We start from the raw sequence: 23163 nt of genomic DNA, 5'->3' as shown, positions 1-23163 counted from the left end.
TCACTGATCTTTTTACAGTTTCCAGTTTTGTCTTTTTCCAGAATGTCATACAATTGGGATCATGACATATGTAGCCTTTTACAGGTTGGCTTCTTAAACTTAGTAATAGCGTTCCAAGTGTCCCCCATGTCTTTTCATGGCTTGGTAGCTCATTTCTTTGTAGTGCTCACTAATATTGCATTGTATGGATGTACTACAGTTTATTTATCCATTCACCTACTGAAGGACATCTTGGTTATTTCTAAGTTTTGGCAATTGAATAAAGCTGCTGTAAACATCCATGTGCAAGTTTTAGTATGGACATAAGGAACACAACTTTTTAAAGTAATAAAATGTATTGATTTTTTTCAATTTTACAAATACCACATATATCTTGTAGAACATTAGAAAATGGAAGAAAATACAGTGAAGTAAATTAAAGTTCCCTATAATCTCATCACCAAAGCTATCTTGCGTGAATCAGTTTGATACATTTCCTTCCATTGTTTTCCAGTATATTGTACATGCACATACATATAGACATATGTTTTCATATAATGGGAAATAGGCCTGTTTCTTTAAAAATTTTTTTTGGGGCGCCTGGGTGGCGCAGTCGGTTAAGCGCTCGACTTCAGCCAGGTCACAATCTCGCGGTCCGGGAGTTCGAGCCCCGCGTCAGGCTCTGGGCTGATGGCTCAGAGCCTGGAGCCTGTTTCCGATTCTGTGTCTCCCTCTCTCTCTGCCCCTCCCCTGTTCATGCTCTGTCTCTCTCTGTCCCAAAAATAAAAAAAAATAAAATAAAATAAAAATAAAAATAAAAAAATTTTTTTTAATCTTTATTTATTTTTAAGAGAGACAGAGTGTGAGCAGGGTAGAGGGCAGAGAGAGAGGGAGACACAGAATCTGGAGCAGGCTCCAGGCTCTGAGCTGTCAGCACAGAGCCCGACGCAGGACTCAAATTCAGAAACTCCAAGATCATGACCTGAGTGGAAGTCGGATGCTTAACCAACTGAGCCACCTAGGCACCCCTGAACAAGCTTGTTTCTGAGGCTTTGCCCATGTGATTAAATACTCTTTAGAACATGATTTTTATTTTCTGTATAATAGGAAATACATTCTATGTAATAGTTTTTCATATACATATACTGTAATTAAATCCATCTATGCTATTACAAGCAGCTTTTTAACTCGAGTTTCGTCTGCACTTCTGTTTATTATAATAATTTCATGTATATGAAATTATGACTTCAGAAATAAAAATGTTTTATAGGTTTTTTTTTTAAGTTTATGCATTTATTTTGAGAGAGAGAGAGAGAGCATGTGTGTGCATGCAGGAGCAGGGGAGGCGCAGAGAGAGAAGGAGAGAATTCCAATCAGGCTCAGCACTGCCAGCATAGAGCCCAACTCCGGGCTTGAACCCACGAACCGAGATCATTACCTGAGCCAAAATCAAGAGTAAGACACATAGAAGACTGAGTCACCTATGCATCCCATTTTTAAAGATTTTGATGTGTATTGCAAAATCATATTTGATAAACAATCTGCCAGTGTACTTTCTACCAGGAACTAATGAAAGGACCAATGTAACTGCTTTTTTGAATCTACGACTTAACTGTTTATCCTTTCCCCCTCCGATTTTTAAAAAATAATGACTTTATTGAGTTATAATTTATGTAGCATAAAATTCAGCTGTTTAAAGTATACAATTCAGTAGCTTTTAGTGACCCTGTCTCAGGTTTTGTTTTGTTTCGTTTTTGTTTCTTTTTTAGCAACATGAGTTTTAAAAACCTTTAAAATCCTAGAAAATGGAGGGCCTGACACAGGGTGGTAGAAGGTTACACTGCCAGAAGTGCAAGTGGACAGGGACCCTGGGTGGCTCAGTAAGTTAAGTGTCTGACTCTTGGTTTATGGTTCAGCTCATGTTCTCATGGTTTCATGAATTCGAGACCCGCGTAAGACTCTTTGCTGACAGTGAGGAGCCTCCTTGGGATTCTCTCTCTCTCTACCCCTCCCCTGCTCATGCTATGCTGTCTCTGTCTTTCTCAAAATAAATAAACTTTAAATAAGTAAAAAAAAAAAAAAAATGTGCAAGTGAGTTTACCAGGATAACAAGATAAAAAATGTATAGAAAGCAAATACATATAAAATATGTACATAAATATATATTTATATATAGAAGAATATATAAACACAGTCATAACTTCTCAATTATAATCCTTTAGAATATGTAAGGATAATCTATTTAAAACAGCAAGGTAAAAGCATAGAACAACTAGACTTAATATCTTTACAACCTAGTATAAGAAATATTATAAGGCTTGAACTTATTATTTACTTATGTACTTACAATATTGTAAAAGCTTACTTATTCATTAAAAACAAAAAAGAAAAAAAATAAAAACAAAAAACATTTTAAGTGCTTGAATCAGAAAACTGAATATTGTGCATATATGTATATATATGTATCAATTACACATGAATTAATTTGTGAGATTAACACAATGGTAAACATAATTCCCATATTGTAATCATAATTATTATTTCATAATAAGAAAGTAATTCTAAGGTTCATGTGGGAGAATAAGCATGTGAAAATATTCAAGAAAATATTAAAAAGAAACCAATAAGGGAATATTTGTCCTGCTAATACTAAAGCCTATTACAAAGTTATAGTAAATTTTGCTGAATGTTATTTATAGAAAATAAAAAGCTGAATTAATGCATTAATAACAGTGATACTAATTATAGAAGCATCAAAGCAATGCTTCGAATTTGACTCTAGTGACTCTGAATTTAATATTCATTTATAGCTCTAAAATAGACCTTCATATAGAGTATTACTTTCTATTTGATGAAGTTGGTACTACCTGCCTGGGGTTAAGGAAAGTTATTTAGCAAATTATTGTAGTATGGTTATCAATCTAGGAAACAACAAATGAAATTGGATCATCACCTTAATACCACATAGCAAAGGAAATTTGAAGTAGATGAAAAAGTTACATTTTAAGTAAAACTATTTTATTTGATACAAGTTTCAGATTATAAATATAATGAAAACCATAAAGAAACAATGTATTTTATTACATAAAATGGAATTTCTTCATGTCAGAAAAGGGTAAAAAAAAAAAACAGTTAATAACAAACTGCCACAATTGCAAAAAAACTAGATATCACTAAAATGTAAACAAAAAACCAATTAGTAGACACTACTGGGAACCACCCATACAAATTAGTTTGGACACAATGTAAATTAAAACAATAACGACAACATTTCCACATATTTACTAAGTTTTATAATTAGGATAATAAAATTGAGAAAGATATTATCAAATGGTTACTCTCAAACCCAACTGAAGGGTGTATAGAATGTTATAACCTTCCTCAACATAAATTTGATACTCTGTTTAAAGAGCCATCTGCCACTCAATTGGCAAATGTTTCTTTTGTACATGTATAGAAATAGTGATTGATGGCAGAGATACACTTATGTCTTGGTCCCAGTCTCCTGGAACTAGTTGTCTGCCTGGAAAAGAGCCCTTGACTCAGTGATTGCACTTATTAGAGTAAACTCTAAGGGAATAATCATCTTAGAATTATTTGTAATAGCAACATAATGGAATCAATTTAAATGCCCAATAGTGCAGAAAAAGACAAGTATACATTCCTTATAACATACTATTACAGCCATTAGAAATCTTACTTGTGAAAAATATTTTAAAATGTGAGGTTTAATCATGGTTCAATGTTTAACGAAGCAAGTGGAAACCAAATGAATGTATATGATATAGTTTCAATGTTGTTAAAGCATTTCTATCTCTATCTATTGATATGTACGTCAAGATTTAAAAAATACCGAAATTTTAAGACTGGATGATCTCCTTGATGTGTTTTAGTTCATCAGTTTACTAATTTCCTTATTTATAAAGTTAGGAAATATGAATACTCTTTATGTCATAAAATTCTTCCAAGAAGAAAAAAATGAAATGATCATTAAGTGCATACTACAAACATTGGTCTATAGAAACTACTCAATGATTTTAATTCTTTTTGTTATTAACCTTGTTATCTTAGAAAATTTAGAGGGGCTCCTCTGTGGCATGAGACCCAGTGTGGGGTTCTCATTTCAGTTCTGTTTTCCTTAGTATGAAAGTAACTCCCTGGCTTTGGGGGCAGTTAATCTATTATTCTTAGTTTTTGACGGTATTGTAAGTTTTCATCTTTTTCTATCATATTCTGTGTCTCTTTGCAAAAGAAAGAGAAGCCAGGGACTTTCATGTCCAGCCTGCCAGACAGTTGATATTTAAATTCCTCTTGATCACATAAAAACCGTATAAAACTCTAATTCATTTATCTTCAGTGTCTAAAACGATCAACAAGAGCAAGTCCAGTCTCTCTGGTCTTTCCAGCAAGCTACAGTCTGGGCCAATCTCTGAATAGCCTGAGGCAGCTCCACAGGCATTTCCTGCACCAGATCTCCCAATACTCTAAAGAAACTCATCTGGGAACTTCTCAGAACTCTTGCTGACTAGGTATCAGGTCTGATCTTCTGTATGGGATCCGAGAAGCTGCTTTCCAGAGCCAATCCAGTGGGCCTCGTGGTGGACTAGCCAGTTGAAGATCCATTGCCCATTTTCAAATTCATATTATTCAGGTTAGTTTTTTGTTGCTTAGTAATATGGAATCAAGAGGATGTGCCTAGGAAGAAAATGTTCCTTTTTATATGCTGGCGAGTTTAGGGAAAAAAAGTTCAGTTTTCTTTATCGTGCAAATCAAAATCTATTTAAATCATGAGCTCTGAAATCCATTTAAAACTTATGGTTGCATCAGGAAATTATGTCTCTTCCTAATTTGAATTTAATGTAAACTGATTTTTAATTGTTTTGTATAACCATGGGTAACAGATATTTTCGAACACTGCATGGTAAAAATCAGCAAATATGTCAGACAAAGCACAACATTAAAGGAAATACTACAGCATATGTTGACAGTTATAGAAGGATTGCTGCTGTTTTCACCCTTCACACCAGAATAATTTTTTCAATATTTACCTCCCATGTGTCGAGAGGGAAACATATGGGGCTTTACATAATCGTAAGCATAAACAGGTGGCTACTTAGGTACATTTAATTTGCAGGCAACAGCAATACTGAAAAACGCAATCAGCGCCACATGGCTCCCCAACTCCTTCCACTAACAGTCCATTAGCAAAATTAAGATCATTAAAATAGAGGGAGGGTATACTCCTCAGTCAGTTGGCTTCAACCACCTTTCAGGGCCATGAATAAAACACATTTTCAAAAATGCATTGGCATTTTGCTGTTCCTTTTGTTCAAGGGAACTTCAGCAACTGTGTATAATGTATACCTCGTGAATAACTACAAGCAGCACAATATTTGCATTTAAAATTTGCTTACATCTCCCTGTAATCTGCTCATTATGGGCTTAAAATTATGGTAGTTAAATTCTAAGCAATTTATCAAAGCATGGGGTCAGACGGACTCCTCAAAGCAGCCTGGAAATATTTCCCCAAAGGCAGTCCACCTCAAGAGGTCACCTAAGGCTCATTTCCATATTCTAACACCCTGGCCAAATCTGTAGACATGATTGTAGCTGGGATTTTTTGCTCAGTCTCTTTCAGATGCTACATTGTAGATTCCATATATTTTGTCCCATCTAATGTGATACAGACTGGAATATTTATCTTGTCCTCTTGGACCATGTAAAGACTAATCTCTCTGACCTTATAATCATTCCACAAAGGTTTAGAATTCCAAAGTTAAAGAAAATGAGTAGGAAGAATAACTATTATTATTATTATTATTATTGTCATCATCATCATTATTTTGCCTTTTGGGGCCTTGCTATGTGTGAAGGAATCTCTAAGCATGTGATAGATGATATAATCTTTCTCTGTTATATAGAAAAGGAAATTAACTGTAGTCCTGAGAGTGTAAGTTCTCAGGTTTACACAGGGATGAGAGGCCTGAAGCCAGAATTCAACCCAGGCTGTTGAAATTAACAATTAATATTTTTTAAACCACTCCACTTTACTATTGGGATAGTTGTGTATTGCTGACCCTGAAAATTCTGTTGCCTAAAATCATCACCCAAGGCCAGGAATAATAAATGTGTAGTATTTTTGAAGAACCTCCTAAAAAGGCTAGTGAGAGATTTTGGGGTGCCTGAGGTCTAGGGGGGTTCTTTCCAGTCCTGATGCCTCTGTGTATGTTCCTATAACGCAAGGGGCATGCTCTGAAGAACTAAAGGGTCCAGGGAGCTGTGCTCTTGCCAAGGTTGGTGAGAAGTTCTCATATTCTCACTCCTCTTTGTTGCTCTTCCTCACTGCTTGGGAGAGAGAAAACTTTAGCATGAACAAGTATGTATGACACATTGTTAAGCTAAGATGATAACAGAGTTTTGGCATAGATGTCGAGTTACATCATTTGATTTCAAGACCTAACATTAATGTAATTTATCTGTTAAACACCCAAAATGTATTAAATATTACATAGTCACTCTTTCAAGGAGTTTAAGTGTTCCTGGGAAAGTAAGTTTTTTGCTTGTTTGCTTTTGGTTTTTTTTTTTTTTTTAATGCAAAATTTGAATCAAAGAGACAAACATCTAGATAAATTTTTAGATAAAAATCTAAAGTTTTTTGGGGGGGTTTTAAACATTTTTTTAAATGTTAATTATTTTTCAGAGAGAGAGAGAGCACAAGCAAGGCGGGGGAGGGGGAGGTGCAAAGAGAAAAGGAGACAGGAATCCTAAGCAGGCTCTAGGCTCTGAGCTGTCAGCATAGAGCTCTATGTGGGGCTTAAACTTATGAACTGTGAGATCATCTCCTGAGCTCAACGGACTGAGTCACCCAGGTGCTCCATAAATCAGAAGATTTTATGATTTATTCTTTTTATCTCCAGGTAAAAGAACTGTTAAAAACTGCTAGTAGCAGTTACAGATAATTTTGATCCCATTGTAAATGTAAAGATATTCAAACACAGGAATTCTACAGTCTCAGTTAATCTCATTTAACATTTAACAAACATGGTCACTGTCTTTGATATGGCTCCCCCTCTCTCAAATACTCAGTAAATTACTATGCAAAATTTTGTTACCTTAAACTTTGACTTTCCTTCACATTTCTTGTTTCTGCCCTTCTAGCAAGGTTCTTCTGTCTTCTTCTATAAAGACTTTTGGGGTCACTCATTAGTTGCTGATGTTTACTAATCCTATAATTGGCTCTGAGTAATCTGGACAATTTTCTCACAGTTTGGACATTGTTATTATTATTATTAATTTCAATCCTTTGCTCAAGGATTTTGAGTTTTTGCTTTGATAATGTATTTTATGCACCCATTTCATTCTGAAGCTGAATAGAGGTACCTGAGCTAGAATTTCTTGTGGAAATACTGGATTTGGGATAGTCTTGAGAAAGATAGTTTTTGTAGGATATGCTGACCTAAAAATTATCTTGGAAATATAACAAAATGATAGAAAAGCCACAGGAAGCATGTAAAAAGGGAAATCTACTCAGGAAAGTATAAAATAACAAGGATGCTTAGGAATTTGACTGCAGAACAGAGTGCAGTTAAAATTCTTTTTTTTTTTTTGTTAAAATTCTTAAAGAGGTGGAAGCACATACCCACAAAAATAAATGAGACACACTTTGCATTATTGGCACAGAGATAAGACCCATAATCAAAATATACAGCAGTCTGCTTCCTCTCCAGATCTTCTTCACATAGCTCAGTTTATTAGAAAGTTTTGAACATACATCTTAAATACCTATTTATTCAAAATTGTGTGTGTGTATTTGACATATCCTTACCTGTATTTCAAAGGCAAATTTCTTTGTAATGATAGTGGATATGAGTCCACATTTTGGTAACTTTGAGATGTTAAAGGAGTTTCAGCTACTTTTCATATTTCATTAGACTAGTCTATCATTGTTTTAGCTCATAACATGGCTGCAGAAAAAGCTTAAGTGAAAGTAGAAATGTCAAATCCATCATTTCTTCGTTGTTCACCTGTGTTTGTATTAGTTTGTTTTCAATACATAGTTTCTTTGCAGGAAATGTTTGAAGGCATTTACCCGTTTTGTGAGGATTACTTTCTTTAGAAACTACAATAATATATTCTGAACACCCACTTATATATGGCTGGGTGACCTGCAGCACCCTGGGAGTACGTGAACTTGTGTGGGCAGCACTGTCAATCCCTTCGCTTTGCATAATCCCTGGGCCTCCCCCAGAGGCCTCATCTACACCTACAAGCACCTGGCCATCTGAAACATGGACAGATGAGACTAGTGCCAATCAACATCTTAAATATCAGTGAAGTTCACTTTCTTATGTTGCTTGATTTTAAAAGTGCTAAGATTTTCTGTACCCAGAAGGAGGGTGGACATCCACCTTTGAAACCTTCCCTGTTAGCTAACAAAAGGCTGGACAAACAATTTATCATTTACAATAATAATGAAAGATTGAAATGTGTAACTCTGTGATTAAGCCCTTGACCTTTGAAGACACAAAAACCTACTGTGTATCATGTGAGCTATGTGATGATAGAGGACTTATGGTATCTTTTTCAAACTTTCATGTCCTTTTTTATCTGTGAAGTGTTGGTGTTTTATTTGTAGCTACCTCATATTGCAATTGTGCAAATTAAATATACGTGTACATTTCTAGCACATTCTAAGCTGCATATTTCAATAATCTTATTTTGGGGTGGTTGTTTGTTTTTTCATTATTTTGTTTACTTTTTTTTCTTCATGATAAGTGTACTCTTAATCCCCAGCACATATTTCCCCCATCCGCCACTCACCTCCCCTCTGGTAACCATCAATTTGTTCTCCATAGATAAGAGTCTGTTTTGTGGTTTTTCTCTTTCTCTCTATTTTTCTTTTGTCTGTTTGTTTTCTTTCTTAAATTCCACATATGAATGAAATCATAATGATATTTGTCTTTCTCTGACTGGCTTATTTGATTTAGCCTTATACTCTCTAGCTCTATTCTTGTTGCAAATGACAAGATTTCACTCTTTTTCGTGGCTGAATAATACACACACACACACACACACACACACACACACCACACCTTCTTTATCCATTCATTTATTTTTGGACACTTGGGCTGCTTCCATAATTTGGCTGTTGTAAACAGTGGGGTTCATGTATCCCTTTGAATTAGTATTTTTATATTTTGGGGGTAAGTATCCAGTAGTGCAATTCCTGGATCATATGGTAGTTCTATTTTTAACTTTTTGAGGAACCTCCATACTGTCTTCCACAGTGGCTGCACCAGTTTGCATTTCCACCAACAATACAAGAGAGTTCCCCTTTCTCCATTTCCTCCCAGCACTTCTGTTTCTTGTGTTTTGATATTAGCCATTCTGACAGGAGGGAAGTGATATCTCATTGTAGTTTTGACTTGTATTTCCCTGATGATGAGCAATGTTGAGCATCTTTACATGTGTGTTAGGCATTTGTATGTCTTCTTTGGAGAAATGTCTGTTCATGTTTTCTGCCCAGTTTTAATTGATTATTTGGTTTGGGGGTGTTCAGTTGTATAAGTTCTTTATATATTTTAGATTCTAACCCTTTATAAGAAATGTCATTTGCAAACATCTTCTCCTATTCCATAGGTTGCCTTTTAGTTTTGTCAATTGTTTCCTTCTCTATGCAGAAACTTTTTATTTTGATGTAGTCCCAGTAGTTTATTTTTACTTTTACTTCTCTTGCCTCAGGGGACATATGTAGAAAAATCTTAGTATGGCCAATGTCAGAGACATTACTGCCTATGTTCTCATGAAGGGTTTTTATTGTTTCAGGTCTCACTTTTAGGTCTTTAATCCATTTAGAGTTTATCATTGTGTATGGTGAAAGAAAATGGCCTTATTTCATTCTTTTTGCATGTAGCTGTCCAGTTCTCCCAACACCATTTGTTGAAGAGACTGTCTTTTTCCCATTGAGCATTCATTCCTCCCTTGTTGAAGATTAATTGATCATATAATTGTGGGTTTATTTCTGGGTTTTCTATTCTGTTCCATTGATCTATGTGTCTATTTTTATGCCACACTGTTTTAACTACTACTTCTTTATAAAATAAAATGAAGTCTGAAATTGTGATACCTCCAGTTTTGCTTTTCTTTTTAAAGATTGCTTTGGCTATTTGAGGTCTTTTGTGGTTCCATAGAAATTTCAGGATTGTTTGTTTTGGTTCTGAGAAAAATGATGTTGGGTATTTTAATAGAGATTGCATTAAATCTGTAGATTGCTTTGGGTAGTATACACATTTTAACAACATATTTGTTCTTCCAAATTATGAGCATGGAATGTCTTTCTATTTCTTTGTGATGTCTTGAAATTTTTTTCATTGCTCTTTTATAGTTTCACAGTATAGGTCTTTCACATCTCTGGTTAAGTTTCTTTCCCCTCAAATACAGTATTGTGATCATTTCCATGGTAAATATGTAAAATATGAATAATAGAATGTATGTGTCTGTATCTAGTCTTTTGAGGTCTTTTGAGGACTTTCTTTTATATATAGCAACATATAGTGCCCTTTATCCTTTCAGCAAAGCACATGTAATCACTACTATCCTGTGCATTCCCCTGTTTGCCTGTTAAATGACTGGTTAGTGGGGAACCAAAGATTCCAGTGAGTCAATGTCCATAACTTTGTGCATAACATAGCTATATTACCACATACAACAACAATCTGGTGCTAATATTTTGCCCTTGGCATTCTTAGATGGTGGCTGATTCTTCCCCCCCTTTGTCATAGCTTAGCTCTATAGAGCGAAATTTCAGTCAGGGGTATTGCCTGTGGCTTTTGTCCTGTAGTCCACTGTAGAAAATGCGTATATATTTCATGCTGGACACTTCCCACTAACCTCTCAACAGATCATCCTGCTTGACCTTAACAAAATAAATAGTGTGTTTGAGTGAGTGGGCAAAAATTTTTACAATGGTTACCAAATGTTAATTTTTAATCTCTTAGATAATACAGGGAAGAGGGAACCATAGGATGTGGAATTGGGGATGTGGCAATTAACGACTAGAATACATCCAAGCTTTTACAGAAGAACAGACTATCTGATTATTTACACTATGTTGGGCCATTACTTTCAGAGAATTAGTAGGCAAAGTTCACTGTAAGATTCCTTATCTCAGGGATGGAGGGAATACATTTGGTTCGAACTTGGAAAGCAAGCTAGAGATTAGTCTATGAAAAAGATTGTGAAATCTTTATAATGATTTCGTGTATATTAAAAAAATTGTTATATATAGTTGGAAATTTTAATTTTTAAAATTACACACATTTATTGATGATAAAAAAAAGTAGAAAAACATCTGATAAGCATAAATTGTACACAGTGAACCAGGAAGCTATTCTTGCTCTTCTTACGCTGAAGGGTCTAGAAAGGGAAGACTGGCTCACAAGACCCATATAAATAGTTTGCCAACTTGAATAAACGTGTTTTTCTGAGCAATGTCCTTGTACGTTATATGCAAGACAGGGAGGCAGCCTTGTGTGGTGGCAAAAGCATAAGACTTGGATGTCAAAGGTCTGATTTGAGATTCTAGAGCCATGACTATGAAAATCATGACTATTTTTATATCCTTCAATAATAACGTTTGTTTTATTGTCCTTAAAGTATTTTTGTCAGGATAAATGATTCCTTAAAAAAATCATTCAAGGGGCACCTGGGTTGCTCAGTCAATTGAGCATCCGACTTTGGCTCAGGTCATGATCTCACAGTTCATGAGTTCAAGGCCCGTGTGGGGCTCTGTGCTGGCACCTAGGAGCCTGGAGCCTGCTTCAGATTCTGTGTCCCCATTTCTCTGCCACTTCCCCGCTCATGCTCTGTCTCTCTCTCTCAAAGATGAATAAATGTTAAAAAAAATTTTTTTAAATCATTCAAACTTGTAATTTCTAAACAAATTTCAGTTATTACTGTTACTATTAATAATACTTGTGGATCATTAAGAACTGGTTAAAATTATAAACTCTCCAAGAACTTAAGACTCAGAGAAAAGATCTTAAGGACTAAATTCACTTGGGGTGCCTGGGTGGCTGAGTCGGTTGAGCGACTTCAGCTCAGGTCATGATCTCGCAGTCTGTGAGTTCCAGCCCAGCGTTGGGCTCTGTGCTGACAGCTCAGAGCCTGGAGCCTGCTTCAGATTCTTTGTCTCTCTCTCTGCCCTTCCCCTGCTCATGCTCTGTCTCTCTCTCTCTTAAAAATAAATAAAAACATTAAAAAAAAAGACTAAATTCACTTAAAGCTGACTTTCAATAGATCAATTAATTGTACTTATAATTTTTGTTTCTCAAGTGCATGCTCTTTATGGATAATTTTTCTTAATTTAAAAATAATAATATACATTTTAATAGATGACAATCAAATTTGGAAATTGAAATATATTGTCTTTCTGCTTCCTAGCTTACTTTATGAAGGTTACACACTGGCTTATTTTATAATTACCCTAATGATCTTTCAGCTTCTGAAATGTGTGGTTTTTTTTTGTTGTTGTGGTGGGGGTTTTTAGTTTTTGTTTTTGTTTTCTAGGAAGCAAATTATATTTTGTCCAGTGTAAAACTTTTGTACTCTTTGTGAATAAGATGTAAGAAAATTGTTGAAATTTAAAGCTTATGGTGCTTCAGTTTACTGTGAAATATATATATATATATTGTATATATGTATGTATATATATATATACATATATATATATATGTATATATGTATATATATATATGGTATTAAGTGCTATTTATAAGGAAGGACTCTTTGGATTGGCTACAATAGTAGATGAAGAAATAAATTAATCGAAGTTATTTTCCTGTATCTACCACTTAGTATGCTAAACTGTGTACTTAATCATCATGTAAGGGAAACGCACAGAGATTCATAGATAGATTTTTCTTGCAGTAGAGACATTCAACAAGACAGCTCTGAAGTATGTGATTAACTTGAAATAATGGTGGCCCTTAGGGTTCCAGGCTTTTTCTACTTCATAACATTTTAGGTCTGTTATTACCTTAGGTGAACCCAATTCCCCAAGAAAGAAGATGCTGAATTAATTCTTCTGTGACTTATGTCATCAATATATCTAGGATAGAAATAAAACTATGTGTCTCTACCATTTATGAGATTCTTGTAGCTATTTTTTTAACATTTCACAAAAATAGCTGAATTTTCTATACCGTGATAATGATTGTAGACTCAGAAATCTTCACGTATAGACAAGTGAGATTAAACATATGTGTGCACATGCACACACATGCATACATGAAAATTCATTTATTGTGCAGAATTCAAGAATATTTTTATTGGATTTTCTGTGATACAAGATATAATAAAATAAGAAGTTCCTTCAAAGTAAATGTTTCTTTGCCTTACTGTCTCCAAGCACAACATACAGTGAATGAACCCTAGTCAATTTCTGAAGCTTTGCAGGACAGATTGCACATGCTACCTTACTTACTGCCAGGATGCATCACACACACTTGTTTGGAAGTTTATTTCTAAAAATAACCCAAATCCTGTTTTTGTTTGAGCAAAGATCAGCTACAAAAATAACTGATCATAAATCTGTGTAATAACCCAGAATAGACATGAGACATTATAGTCTGGTTAATAATGATTTGATATATAGATGAATTTAATTAGAACATATTTATTGAGTAAACTCTTAAACTATTTTTCCAAGCTATATTGAATTCTAGTAAGATTGTCTAATCGTCTAATGAGTATCTACTAAGATAATCTCACTATCTTCTTAGTTTGTGCTAGTGTATCATATTATCGTTAGTTTCGTGTTAAGAAAGCAGTTACCTAATTTTTGCTTTGCTCATACTTTCTCTGGAATTTTTTATAATCTTTTCAGTAAATACATTTCCATAAGTGCTACAAAGCAGATGTGCCCATAAAATAAAAGTAATTCAAAGAGGAGAATTAAACATGCAAGCTTAAAAAGCTATACCTTAAACAGTAAAAATTTCATCATATTAGTGACTGTCCTAATAGTATTAGAGGAAGAAATTTTTAATAGTGAAACAATGGCAAAATTATAGAAACAATGAGAAGAATGATATATAACCAAGAGTATCAATCCAGACCAACTACCTAACGAGGCATTTTCCAAGGAGAGTTATATGGTGCACCAATATATCATGATATAATATGTTATAATTTATTATGGATCTTTCCCCAAGAGTTTTATAATAAAAGAAATTTGCAAAATCCTGCATGTTACAGTCTCTTCTTGTGAGTTACAATGCATCTAAAGTTTCTGAGAAGTCTTTAATTGGAAGTATGTAGGTACTTTTTATTGTGGTAAAATACACAACATAAAATTTACCATTTTAGAATGTACAATTCAGTGTCATTAAGTACATTCACGATGGTATATAACCATCACCACTGTCTAGTTCCAGGTATATAACTTTGTAATTGTTAATTTGACCATGAAACAGTTTTCTCCTGAATATCTTTTGATTTTGTTATGTCCAGGAAATGTATTTATGGAAACACCAACCTAATCCAATCCTCCCAATTTAAAACTTAAAAACAGAAAGTGTGATCTTGAGAGATTAAATGCCTTCCTCAAGATCACACACATAGTTGGTGTACAGCCAGTCAATATCTCATTCCTATTTCCCATTTCTAAGAACAGAGGCTTTTCTATTTCAAGATATTTTCCCTTGTTTTTACTTATGTTGCCTGGATCTGACAATCCAGTAATCTACAGACAATACATTACAATTTTACCTAGAGTATTCAGGATTAAAACAGATACATCACTTTTTAATAAAGGACACTGCACTTGTATTGTAACTCTCTCACTGTGATTTTCTTATGAGAACTTGCCTTGTAGGAACTCTCTTTAATTTGCATAATTCTTCTGTTCTTAGGTCTTTTTAAGATTGTGGCTGATAAAACTCCATACCTTACTATGGAAGAAATTACGAGGACCATTCATATTGGATCAAGTAGACTAGGGCATCCTTCCTTCTATCATCAGAAGGATGTAAAACTAGAAAATCTCATTATAAAGCACGGTGAGCAAATCATGCTCAACTCAGTTGAAGAGATCAATGGAGAAATAATGGTGAACTGTGGAGTGGTAAGGAATCATCAAAATCACTCATTTACCTTGCCTTTGTCACAAGAAGGAGAATTCTATGAGTGTGAAGATGAACATATTTATACCCTAAAGGAGATTGTCGAATGGAAGATACCCAAGAACCGAACACGAACTGTGAAACTTACAGGTTTTTCAAATAAGTGGGATTTAACAAATCCATTTCCTAAAGGCTTTTACGGTGCTCTGATTCTCAAGCCTGTTTATGAAATTCAAGCTGTGATGAAATGTAAGTATTCACTAAGAATGATGCTCTATGGGGGCACCTGGGTGGCTCTGTCGTTTAGTGACAATCTTGGTTTCGGTTTAGGTCATGATCTCACAGTTCGTGAGATCAAGCCCCTTCACGGAGCCCCACATCCAGCTTCACACTGACATCGCAGAGCCTGCTTGGGATTCTCTCTCTCCGTCTCTCTCCACCTCTCTCCCCCTCTCAAAATAAATAAAATTTAAAAAACAGAATGATGCTCTATAAATATGAGCATTGTGGGGTTTGGGAAAGAGGCTCTTTAAAGTTTGAAGAATGGGACACTGTCCTGACTTGTCTTTTGAACCTGCTTACAGATTCTCATCTATAAATAAGTAAACCACTTAGTTGGTACAAGGATCAAATTGAATAATGTATATAAATATATATTGTAAATTGTGTGGTGCTATCCAAATGTAAATTGCTGTAATTGTCAGATGCCGACATATTAACCTACTAATTCATTTCTATCTCTGTCAGTTAAACATGGTCAGAAAAGAGCTACTTTTTAGGATAGAGTTTAATTTGTTTGAAAGAGGCTTTCTTGTACGGAAGTGGCCTACAAAGTGGCAAAGATACAAAGTTCCTTAAATGTGTTCCTTACTAGTATTTTTGTGATGCCTTTTCTTTTTTTCTTTTTTTCTTTTTTTTTCTCAACTACCCATCACTGGTCATAAATCCTATTAGCTGAAAGTCCCTCTGACTTAAGGGAAATGATGTGACAAAATAATTCACACATAAGTACGTTTTAATATGTAATTTAGATAGGATTATTTGCATTTAAAAATAGGAAAAGCTCGAGAGAGCATTGTTACCCTAAAGGAATTAATACCTTGAGTTTTCAAGGTATTGCACGTGGAGTTTTCAAGATTATAGCACATGGAGCAAAGAGTTCTGTATTTGCAATCAAAGTCCTGGATTCTAACGTTGGGTCATTAACTTTGGTAGGTGGTAACTTTGGGTGAACCATTTAAACTGTGTCTTTGCCAAGAGGATAATGATACCTCTTTTGCCTACCTCTTAGAGTTGTTTTGAGAATGAAATAAGATTGTAATAAGGTACTATATACAATACACTTGAGAAAAAAAGTATGTAAAAATGTTTGGTCAAAGGTTGTCCCTTGGACATCTCAAATTCTATTTATCTCTGTTCCTATACATATTGTTGGTCACTTATATAAATATGAAAAAATTTATGTGTTTTAGAACCACATGTTAAATTTTGTGGCATGTTAAGTATTTAACTAGAAATTGATTAATTCATCTGAATTAAAGGTACAGGTAAGGAATTTCACTCAAGTAGTGATTATATTTTAATACGACAAAAAATTAAAAAAATTCATTTTTTAATATGACAAAAAATGAAAGTCGCAACAAATTTTAGACCTCACATTAGTGTTTTATTAGCTATCCCCAAATGTATAAATTGAAATTGATAATTGAGTTTTCCTCAGTTTTCATAAATAATGAATATAGCATTTTCTCATTTTTAAATTTGTTAGTTTTTAAAAACCACCAACATCTCCTATCACACAGCTGCAAATGTAGACCAACCCACAACCTAAGTATGTGAACAAGGTGGGTACTGAGTTCAGTGAATTTAGGTCAGGGGTCAACAAAGGCTTCTGTGAGGAAATGGCATTTAAACTAACACCTGAATGACAAATAGGAGCTGATGAGGCAAAGAAAGAGGGAACAGCATTGGAGGAAGTGGTAACAGTCTCCAGGAAGGCAAATAAGCAAGATATTAGAGCTCCAGTGCAGCTGATATGAGAAAAGAGAGGGCAAGTTGAGACAAATATCAAAACATACAATGGGGTCGTGGAATCAGTCATGGAGAGTCTTGAAATATATGTTAAGGAGTTAACGTCTTTCCACAGGGCAAATTAAAAGGGTTTCAGTGAAAAGGACAGGGGCAGAGTCATGTAGTAAGGCTATTGGATGTGCAGTAGGGTATTGGGGGCTTAGTACAATAGTGATATCAGTGGGACACTTGCTCCTACTGGGTATTTAAGAAGTACAACCACCAAGATTTGGAGGTCTTTTGGAAGGAGGAAAGAAATCAACCTGATTCCCAGGAGTCTGACTGGATCTACTGGTTGGCTGGTGATGCAATTTACTAAATATAAACATTGACAGATGAGCAGGGCATTATTAACAGAATTGTTTAGATGGACTTATATATGGTTTCATGCTAACCCAGGTCCCAGAAGAAAGCCTTTGGTTAAAATAAAGAATTTTCCAAAGTTTTTTGGTCCAATTTCCATTATTTAATGGTATTGAAATTGAATTTTGATTTAAATTATTTTGGATCTTTAACTTCTTAGGGGTTATTTTAAACATTAGTTCTTTTTGTAAGGCAATTTCAGGACAGATGCTGTATGGGACTGCTTTGCATGTATACTGACTGCAGGATATTTCCTAGAAATAGAGGATGGTTGTCCAACACAAAAAGCCCAGTTTTAAAAATTGTTGTAGACATTTTTTCTTCTAAATATAAAATGTAGACTATTTTTTAAAATCAATTGTGGTCTTGTTTTACGTTATTCTTTCTTATATTGAAGATTCAAACTTGCCTTGAATACAACAGTATATTGCTTGCTAAGTTACTTTTCAATGGCCTTGAGTGTCAGGCACATTTGAATACCCTCCTGTCTCAAGTCCTTCCTTTCTAAAGTGACAAGAAAAAGAATAGGTCTGTGTCAGGGATAGAAAATTTTAGAGAAACCTTAGGGATAAAAGCAAGATGAAAAAGATCGAGAACTATAGGAAGTTTTGAAATATTGATTTGCTGAAAGAGAACATAGTGAATAGAGAAAAGAAACAATATAACATATTTTATTCCTGGTGCTAGGTTTTTAATATGTTATTGATGTGAAGATTCAGGCATCGTAAACAAGTAGCAGGGCATGTTTAAATGAAATATTAGTTCCTGGAAACTCTTGGTCATAATCCCCATTGCAGGCCTGAAGCCCCTCTGATTCTCGCTATACATTTCATGATTTGTAAAAATTTCTGCCTCTTTGAAAAATAGATACAAATAACCACCCAAGACCTTTAACTACTAGTCTTATATAAGTAATAGTAAGATCTGTTTGGCCTTTCATAGGAAGATAAAACTCATATTAGTGTGGCAAATGCATAATATTTACAAATGAAAAATTGAGCCAGCTCTTTTGAGTTGCTTCTAAAACTCAGAAGTCTTGCAAGTTAAAACTTGTTAATTGTGCTGTGTTTTGATTTATAGATTGATAATTATTTCTCCCCTAATGAAAATTCTGAGTTGAAAAGCTGCCTTTCATTTTAAGAAAGAAACCTCAATGCCTTCCAAAATGTGAGGGTACAGGTTTTGCTGAGATATATGATATATTAACTCATTTATAAGGAGAGGGCTGACATCACATGAGCAGAAAGATGGTATCAGAAAAGCAGTGTCTGAATATTGTATAATAGGTAATAAATCAATAGCAAAAAAAAATACATTGATCTTTTGGTATTCTGAGACTTCCTTTTTCTTTCATTTTATTTTTAAAAAATAATCTCAATTTTTATCAAAGTCAAAAAGTCAAATAGTGGTAAAAGGACTTATTAGTGTGATTAGCACACTTTATGCCCTTGACCATTCCCAAATTTTCCCCACATTTTGCTACTTGGAGGTAACTACTTTAAATATTTTGTCCTTGCTTTCTTGTATTTGCATTTAAATTTCCAAATAACTAAAGATACTGCCTATTTTATCAGGTCAATGACTTTATACAGGATGGAAGGACACTAATCCCATTCATGAGGGCTCCACGCTCATGACCTCATCAAATTCTAGTAACCTCCCAAAGGCTCCGTCTCTTAATACCAGCACCTATTGGTATTGTGGTATTGGAGTAGGGTTTTAACATGTAAATCCTGGAGGAAGAAGACAGTCCAAAATAGTGCTGTCCTGGGACTTCATTTAAAACCATCTGGGTAGGTCTGTTCTTTCATTACCATGGCAGTTTTTAGTCTGGAAATGCAGATATTTCATTTCTGAGATAATTTCTTTGACAGTTTCCTTTCAACTACTTTTTTTCCCTTTCTTCTTTCTGTAACATCTAATCTTATGTTGAAGATCCCATACTGATCTAGGACTATTTTCTTCTCTATTTTTCTTGTCTTCAGTTTACCTTTAGGGAAAATCCCTTAACTGCATTTCCAACTGTTTTAATGAATTTTTAATTTCAGCTATCATAGTTTTAATTTCCAAGAGTTATTTCTCACATCATTTTTTAAATGTTACTGTGTTCTTGTTTTAAGAATGCAGTATCTTGGGGCGCCTGGGTGGTGCAGTCGGTTAAACGTCCGACTTCAGCCAGGTCACGATCTCGCGGTCCGTGAGTTCGGGCCCGCGTCAGGCTCTGGGCTGATGGCTCAGAGCCTGGAGCCTGTTTCCGATTCTGTGTCTCCCTCTCTCTCTGCCCCTCCCCCGTTCATGCTCTGTCTCTCTCTGTCCCAAAAAATAAATAAACGTTGAAAAAAAAAATTAAAAAAAAAAAAGAATGCAGTATCTTATCTGAGAATATTTTACAATTCCTGAAAGTTTTCTGTGTTCCTTACATTTTATCTGCCTCTTTCAGGCTTTTTAAAAGAAAGTTTGGATCTGTCATTCTCATTGACTGTTTTCCTTGAATGCCTGGTGATTATTTGCCATTTGTTCACATTTACATGTGAGACACTTTTTTTTTTTAATTTACAAGTGAAGCACTATTTACATACACGTTTTTTGTTTATGAATTTTAGGTTTCATTTTTTCAGCTTTTTCATCAGAGCATACCCCAATTCAGCCTCTTGTGAGCCTTTCCTCTAGGACTTGTACAGTTTCACCTGAGAAGAATCTTTCTGATACCTTCCAGGGATTCTGAAACTATTGTAGCTGATGGGAAACTTGCTGAGGGTTTCACTATTCCCTACAGGTTTAGACTTACCTTCTTTGCTTTTAACCTGTGTTTCTTCCCTGCTCACCAATGCCTGGCTTCCAGATTCTGGGCCTCTGTATTTACTGTTAACGGCACAGAGTGGTGGAAGGGGTGGCTGCCTATCTTCCCCAACATAGAGTTGGAGAATGGGTTAACCACTCTTCAGACATCCAGATAATCCCCTTTGCCCTCTAGCTTCTTACTCACTGGTCAGAGGGGACTTACACTTCCAATTTATGAGGCTTTTTGAGATCCCATGGGGCGATAAAGAACAACTTTTCATTGGACTGTGGCTCCTTAGGCATGTGACCTTTCCTTGTTCTATTCTGCCAAAATTTGGACTATTCTTCCATCTGAGTTCTGTTTTCATTCACTGTAAGGATTGTAGATGCCTTTTAGATTCATGGGATCTTATTCTTTTTTTCCCTTTGTCTTTCTTCTTTTTATCTTTGTGGTAAATTTGAGAGAGAAAAAGGGTTGGGAAGCAATATATTTTACTTATAAACCTCACTACTTACTTAAACTAGTCATAGCCCAGAGCTTTTCCTGGAGCTAGTTTAATCCTGAACGAACTGGTTGCTAATATTGCTAAAAAGTAAGTAAAATTTATAAACAATATTTCTAATAAAATGTAATCTTCAGTAATTTATAAACATATCAGAGTCAAGATCTTATGTATTTTTATCTTCTCAATGATGAGATAAAGTAAATATTCAACATTGAACAAATTGAATATATGAATTAATGAAGAAGCTTAAACATTTGTTTCTCTGTGTGTGTGTGTGTGTGTGTGTGTGTGTGCATGTGCACGTGTTTATTGCATAGTACAGAGTTCCTATTTAGGTAACAAGAGATTTTTCTCGCTCACCATATCCAGATTTGATTTATTATGATAACATACTTATGAATTTAACACCTAAGGAGAATGAATATTCACTTCAGGGCACCAAAGTTGATACCATTTATATTTGTATAACAATTCAATTTTTATTAGTGATGCTTTTCCTAAGGTGCCTATGAAAATATTGTGACTTAACATGATATTTAGAACCAGTGAATACCCTAGTCAGCTTCCATTTCATTTTCTTCCTTTAGGCAAGTAATCTTACTGCTAATAGAAATATCAAACAGCAAGAAGAAGAAAGTACAGCTTTCACTGTGTATATTTATTCTTTTACTACCAACTATAAATATTTTACTAGTCAGGGTTCTCCAGAGAAACAGAAGGTATTTATAATGTCATATGTAATTATATTGTTTAATATATACAAGACTACATATTAATCAATTAATTAATTTTAAGGACTTGGCTTATGTAATTATGGGAGTTATAAGTTCTGCATTCATAAGACAGATTGGCAGGCTGGAAAATCAGGCAGAAGTTGATGCTGTAGTTTGAGGCAGTGTTTTTTCTTCTCTGAAAAACTCCAGTTTTTGCTCTCAAAGCTTTCAGCTAATCAGGTGAGTCTCCCCTACCTTATTGAGGATAACATCCTTTATCCTAAGTCAACTGATTAAGATGTTACCCACATCTGCAAAATACCTTCACAGAAAGGTGTAGTGTTTGATTAAGTAACTGTGTACTGTAGCCCAGTCAAGTTGATACATAGAAATAACCATCACAAACATCAATGGAGAACACAGGTTGACATGTATCATCCAATATAAGAAAATGGCTATTCACTTCTCCTACTTTTATACATTAAATAAAAATGTAAAAAGAAAAGTATCATAAATAAACCCATATTAAATATAAGTATATTCATTTTATTATTTTATTTTATTAATGTTTATTTTTGAGAGAGAGAGAGAGAGAGAGCACAAGTTGGGAAGTGGCAGAGAGAGAGGGAGACACAGAATCCAAAGCAGGCTTCAGGCTCTGAGCTGTCAGCACAGAGCGGTACACGGGGCTCCAACTCACGAACCACAAGATCATGACCTGAGCTGAAGTCGGATGCTTAACTGACTGAGCCCTATTTATTTTTATTTTAGAGAGAGAGAGAGAGTGTGTGTGTGAGCAAGGGAGATGGGCAGAGGGAGAGAAAGAATCTTAAGCAGGCTTCACACTCAGCACATAGCCTGACATGGGCCTTGATCCCATGACCCTGGGATCATGACCTGAATAGAAATCAAGAGTCGGATGCTCAATCCACTGAGCCACCCAGGTGCCCCTAAGTATATTCATTTAAAATGACCCTTGATTTCTCAGTGAAGGTCATGATCAGCAACCCAAAAGGCACTTTCTCTATTCATAAATACAAACAGCAGTAGAAATGGGGAAGAACTATCTAACCAAATGGAAATTCACAGTATAGTTGCTCTTAAATTGAAATTAAGCTAAGTAAATGGAAAAAAAATATAATTCACAGAATATTCATAAAGGAAACTGAAACCAAATGGATGAACTATGAAGAAAATTTTAATTTAAAAGTCTAGAATAAGGATGGCAGTTTGCTGCTTCTCTCATCCTTGAAATGCAGCTAGGTCAGCACCAAACCATTTTGCACACCTAGAAAATTGATCTGAGGACTAACACAAAAATCTACATAACTTGAGCCACAGAACTCAGCAGGTATGTGGCACAGAGAGGTGAAGTAGGGGAAAGAGAAGCCGTGGAGGTTAGGGAGCTGTGGTTTCCAGAGAGAAGATGGAGACAGAGGGGAGAGTACAGGAAAAACACTCCCCTCAAAAGCAGCTGGAGAGAAAGAGAAAGAAGGGAAACACCCATAAGAAACTGAACAAGAAAGGGAGAAAGGAGAGGGTTTCAATACCATAAAGACTATAAACAGGGGAGTGCAGAGTCGGAAACTCCACAGCTCAATCACTGGCAGTGCTCTGTTGTAAAGGGCA

At 35.0% G+C, this 23163-nt stretch overlaps 1 protein-coding gene across 1 annotated transcript in view; it reads left to right on the top strand.

The window, feature by feature from the left end:
• The window catches only part of THEMIS (thymocyte selection associated), a 187834-nt gene that overhangs the window by 62468 nt on the left and 102203 nt on the right, over window positions 1-23163 (top strand). The window contains exon 3 of the mRNA XM_047860584.1: window positions 14892-15350. Within this exon, the coding sequence (XP_047716540.1) occupies window positions 14892-15350 (459 nt within the window). The remainder of the gene's footprint in view (window positions 1-14891; window positions 15351-23163) is intronic.

Source organism: Prionailurus viverrinus, chromosome B2 (genome assembly GCF_022837055.1).
Source record: "Prionailurus viverrinus isolate Anna chromosome B2, UM_Priviv_1.0, whole genome shotgun sequence".
NCBI lineage: Eukaryota > Metazoa > Chordata > Mammalia > Carnivora > Felidae > Prionailurus > Prionailurus viverrinus.
This window is presented reverse-complemented; position numbering and strand designations above follow the sequence as displayed.